This window comes from Monopterus albus, unplaced genomic scaffold (assembly GCF_001952655.1).
Source record: "Monopterus albus unplaced genomic scaffold, M_albus_1.0 scaffold31.1, whole genome shotgun sequence".
NCBI classification, from domain to species: domain Eukaryota; kingdom Metazoa; phylum Chordata; class Actinopteri; order Synbranchiformes; family Synbranchidae; genus Monopterus; species Monopterus albus.
Genome location: NW_018127911.1, coordinates 3,510,526 through 3,515,608, shown reverse-complemented (window position 1 = coordinate 3,515,608; position 5,083 = coordinate 3,510,526). Strand labels below are relative to the sequence as shown.

At 39.9% G+C, this 5,083-nt stretch overlaps 1 protein-coding gene across 1 annotated transcript in view; it reads right to left on the bottom strand.

Moving 5' to 3' along the window:
- The window catches only part of LOC109958321 (vitellogenin-2-like), a 9,712-nt gene extending 5,856 nt beyond the window's left edge, over positions 1–3,856 (bottom strand). Inside the window, exons 1-14 of the mRNA XM_020596862.1 lie at positions 3,817–3,856; positions 3,426–3,446; positions 3,115–3,260; positions 2,752–3,003; positions 2,503–2,664; positions 2,268–2,416; positions 2,007–2,157; positions 1,759–1,916; positions 1,511–1,676; positions 1,297–1,422; positions 992–1,210; positions 670–887; positions 483–580; positions 273–397 (exon numbers count right to left, since the gene is read on the bottom strand). Coding sequence (XP_020452518.1) covers positions 273–397; positions 483–580; positions 670–887; positions 992–1,210; positions 1,297–1,422; positions 1,511–1,676; positions 1,759–1,916; positions 2,007–2,157; positions 2,268–2,416; positions 2,503–2,664; positions 2,752–3,003; positions 3,115–3,260; positions 3,426–3,446; positions 3,817–3,856 — 2,031 coding nt within the window. The remainder of the gene's footprint in view (positions 1–272; positions 398–482; positions 581–669; positions 888–991; positions 1,211–1,296; positions 1,423–1,510; positions 1,677–1,758; positions 1,917–2,006; positions 2,158–2,267; positions 2,417–2,502; positions 2,665–2,751; positions 3,004–3,114; positions 3,261–3,425; positions 3,447–3,816) is intronic.
- Positions 3,857–5,083: the final 1,227 nt, after the last annotated feature.

Sequence of the window (5,083 nt, the reverse complement as noted above, 5' to 3'; positions counted from 1 at the left end):
AAAAAAAAAACTGAAAATTGTTAAAAATGCATTCAGTTAATATCATTACATGCATAAAATTAAAGCAGACACAGCGCATTAAACTGCCTGAAATATTAATTCCAATTAATTCCATTTCTTTCCTTTTAGAGAGTGCATTTTGTATAGGTCTATAAGAATAGGAGGCACATAATAAAAAACCTATCTTTTTATAAAGCGATACTTGCTCTGGCAAAATAAGGTCCGATGAGTATTTAATTATGTTAGCTGTCTTTGCAACAAAGCTGTCATACCTCAAGAACATCAGCGTACACTCCGGCCAGGTAGGTGCGAACCTTGGCCACAATGGATTTTGGCTTAATAGATGCAGCTTCATTGATGTAGAAGAGAGTGGCAGCAGCACCTGCCATCCAGTGGTCTGCAGGGAGAGGACATGAACCATTAAACCATATGTGCTAATCAGAAATCTTCAGTGCTTAAGTATTCATCTGATGTCCTCTTACTGCTGTATGTTTCCAAATAGATAGCTCTGCTGTAGCGGTAGCTCCATTGGTCAACTCTGAGTTTGAGGATCTTCACAGCAACGTTGCAAGCTGCAGCACTGGAGGTAGAGCATTGAAATATATGGGTGATACTATATTTAAATGTAAAATTATTTGCAAACATGAATGTAACTATCTAGGTTCTTACACAGAAGCAAAGTCGGGAGCGGTGTTCTTGGTCATGGACTTCATGTAAGAGTAGACAAAGCTAGCAACCTGCATGTTTGGCTCATTTATGAGGGAAGTAGCAAGAGTAGTCACCAGACCCATGGGCAGCTTGGTCTCAAACAAAACGATGGTGGCAGCCATACGGATTTCTGGATTGAGAGTCCTATCCATGAACAGCTGAACTGCCATTTCCTGGATCTAAACCACAAAAGTAAATGTTTTAAATCAAAGTGCATACAGTAAGATGTGCCTTGAGTGCATTTGTTGTAAGTAATGGCATTAATCAGAAACTCTGGTCTCACCATTCTGGGCTCTCTCTTTGCAATGTTTCTCAGGGCCAGAACAGCTTCAACTTGAACTCTGAGTGGCAGATTGGCAGCAGCACTGCCAAAGCCAGGCAGAAGCTTCATGATTGGCTTGAGGCTAGCAGGATGTCCAGCGTTACCCAGAAGTTTAAGAATAGGAATGAGCTTCTCAGTTTCACTCTTCCTGATAAGATCTGGGATGAGATCATGGATGCTCTGTGGGATAAAGAGACAAGTATTAAAGTCTCTGCTGATGTACCTGAATATTAGTTATAGGAAATACATGTACAAATGAGATGTACCTTGACAAGCTCAGGTGGGCAAGTTGGGTTCTCATCACAGTATTTAGCAACCATGGTGCCATACCCCAGCATGGCAATCTCACGCAGAACTGGGTTTTCTTGGATCTTTTCCTTCTTAACCAGGGTCTGTGGAGTGGTGAAATGAAGAATTGATTACATGTTCATGTTCTTACAGGGTTGAAAATACAGAAGATCCCTTTAAATGTCGGCTTGCCTCAAAAGTCTTGACAGACTCCAAGTCAGCTGTCACCATGTGCACAGATGCTACCAGGGCTTGAGCAAGTTCGGGAACAGTCAGTTCACTAGCTTGGAGCTTCTCTATGAAGAACCTCAGAGCAGTGTTAGTCCCAATGGAAGGGATGGCACTCAGGAGCCAGCCCCTAAGAGAAAAAAATAGCATATTACAATATCATTCATGACTTTTGGTTTCATGGTTGTTCTCTGAATAAAAGTTGCACTGACCTATGATCACGTTGAGATTTGAACTGCCTCCAGAGGGCCTCGATAATCTCAGGCCTAGCCACACGCAACAGCTGGATGAGCTCAAGAAACTTCAGAGGGGCATCTTCATGGACCTTGGCTACATTGAAGCTCACCAGGTGGTTCAGAGTCTCAACAGCCTACCCAAAAATATGTTTTCTCTGTTATAGCATACTGCTACAGGGTGGATTCACCAAAAATCTGTGTAAGAGGGAAAGTTATCTGAATACCTGAGCCTCAGCATTACGGATTCTCAGAAGCTGGATGGGTGTTTGGAGAAGGTCCCTGCCAGCCTCAAACTGCAGGGATCCACGGTGAGGATAGTCGGCTCTGATGGGCTCCACTGTGGTCTTCTCAATCTCCACAAAGGTCAGGTTCTGCCTGTGAATGTACACAAGCGCTCAGTTAATATGCAGTGTGACATTTTGTGCTGCGAATACTACAATTACAATACTATTATTGCTCTGTCCTTTCAAATTTAAACAACGTACTTAGCCTCCATCTGGGCAGCGCCATTCATGATGTTGAAAGGAGAGAACTGAATCAGCTCTCTAGTAGTTGCCTCCAAGATCAGAACACCTGAGTCTGTTGACTTCATGATGTAGTTAAAGGAAGCAGCTCCCTTCAGGGCGTTTGCTCTCTGCATAGGCAATGGCAATAAGTTATAACACCTGCTCTAAGAGTGTACTGTAGTGTACAGGTGGTGTCAGGATACATTGCACTTACAGCCTGACACTCAGTGCATTTCTTAATGTAAGCCAAGCCAATGTCCTCCATGATTCTCTCCTGGCAGTGGTTCATGTCCTTGGTCTTGGTCAGAAAGATGCGTTCAGCCTTTGCATCCTCACCGATGACGTAGTGGGTCTTGCACACACCCTGAAGTCCAGGCTAGTTCACGAAAATCATAATAGGGTTTGTCAGGTTAAGTTTTAGAGCATTTTGTGGGTGTAACCTTTTGAAATAAGTCATTCATACCTCTTGCAGCTCATAAACGTTCTGAGTCTTCTTGATGTTCAGCTGGAAGACGTTGAGGATACCCCTGAAGATGTTCAGCACAGTTGTAGAGATACCAGCTGGCGCAAACACTTTACCTACAACACCGTTTGTATACTCAAACTTGATGGGTGTCAAGAGCTGAGCAGCCAGGGCTGAGGTGAGCTTGGAGGCTGGGGTGAAATTATCTTTGGGCCAGATGCCGCTGTACTCAAAGATTTCAGGGTCTTCCAGCTGCAAGGACAAAATGACAGTTTGCATGAATGAATATAAGATAAAACTGTCACATAAATGTATTATTCTTGTTTACACATACAATCATGATAAAATTGCTGTGATACTTACTTTCAGCATGAAGGTGTCGGCAGTGGCTGCAGAGATCTTAACTTTGCTGAGGACTTTCACTCCAGCTCGTGCCAGACCCTCCTCAGGCAGGCCATTCAAGATTTTTGCTTCATATTTGTACACGTATGTCCTTTTAGGAGCAAACTCTGCAGATACAATAATATTGAAATATCACTGATGGAAATTTGCTTTAAATGCTCAGAAACTCAGAATAGCCAAAGTCTGATCAATCAGCATCTGTTTCAGTAAAACTGAAACAGATTTTTTGTGTTCAACTATTGCATTTGTTTAGTCAAAGTTAAAAAACTTACCAATGTTGACCTGGTAACCCGCTGCAAAATAGATATTTAAGGTTATTTGTGTTCATACAGCACAAACATATGAAAAAGCAGTGACATTTTAAAGGAAGAACAAAATAGGCATTTGACATTAGAGTTGTTCAAAAGCTAGAATAATAAAACTGAAGAAATTAATGTATATTTTTCTGTGCTGGGATTAGTTTTATATCAACAGCATTAGTGCTAGTATTTCTCTTAATTCACTATTTCTTCTCTTTTCTTTCTAATAAAGGGAAAATCAGTGGGAAATGACACTCTTCTTGTTGTGTAGTGCTATTAATTTTTTAATGGCAGTGTTTTCAGAAAATTAAGCTAAAGCCTTGTTTAAGCTGATCTAGTTTTCAAAGCATCAAGACATACTCACCCGCAAGGGCCACAGCGAGAGCTAGTAGAAGCACCCTCATGGCTGGTGGATGTGACAGACTGCTACCGGAGGCTGTCTTTTAAAGGCAGTTTTTGCTGACCGTGCACCCATCGAAATGTATCATTAACTAAATATCAGCTTTCATGTTCATTGATGTTACTGTGCCCTGACCATTTAGATTAGACAAACAGATTGATAAAACTAGTGAAACATGTCACAGATGTAACAAGTTGTTTTAACCTGACTCTTGGCTTCCCCAGCACACCTCGTCCTGTGTCCCAGATATGAAGATTTTTTCCTGTTGTGAAATAGCACAGTTATCACAGATCACATGTAATGCTATTTTATACTAGTTTATAGTATTACACATTTATAATGCTTTATGATAAAAATGCTAGTATAGAGTGATTTTCATTTACATAAAGATGTGACAATTCCACTTCACTCAGGTGTCGTTCTGCCCTGACCTGCAATATTGTCACAACACAGTCAACATGATCCATGAACTGTTGGCAATCCAAAACCAACAATTCATCATATGTTTACCTAACTTTTACTGTCACAGTGTTTCAGAATCAACAAATGAAGTTTAAATTGAAACTGTATCAAAAATCACATCCATCAAAATTCTGGTGATGATGATACCTGTTGGTATTGTGTCATACAAAGCTTTAAGGCAGTCAGTAAACCACAAATGAAATTACTGACTATCCAGCAAAATTTTAAATTAAGATGAAATCATGAAATGAAGGATAAACTAATTGTTAAAGCTTTTTAAAACCATTTCATCTCTTCAACACGACCTTAGCAGTTTGGCTTTATACCTACTGTATAGAGCAGTATGTTTAAATGTGATTATATGCTATGGAACCAGGTATTAAAAAAGAAGTTACAACATATGACAAACAATCCACATGAAACATATTTAAGTAAGTAACACTAATGAACAGCAGGTGAAGTCATTTAATCATCAGTCTAGTGAGACAGCATGTAATTCTATTCCCTTTACATGTAGATTCTGAAATACGATCAATGCCTACAGTTTTCAGAATAGATGGGTTACCATTATGTTTCTCTTTAGAGTGTCTGGCCATGGGATGGTTTGCGTCCTAAGGATGTATTTATGTTGAGCCAGCCCATCTTGTAATCTCCATTTTGTTCTTTCTATATAAAAAAACTATGCAAAGAGGATGTTCCAATTTGTATATAATAGCAGGACTTATAATTTTTTTTAATTTTGCTACTTTTACTTAAGTAAAAAACCTGA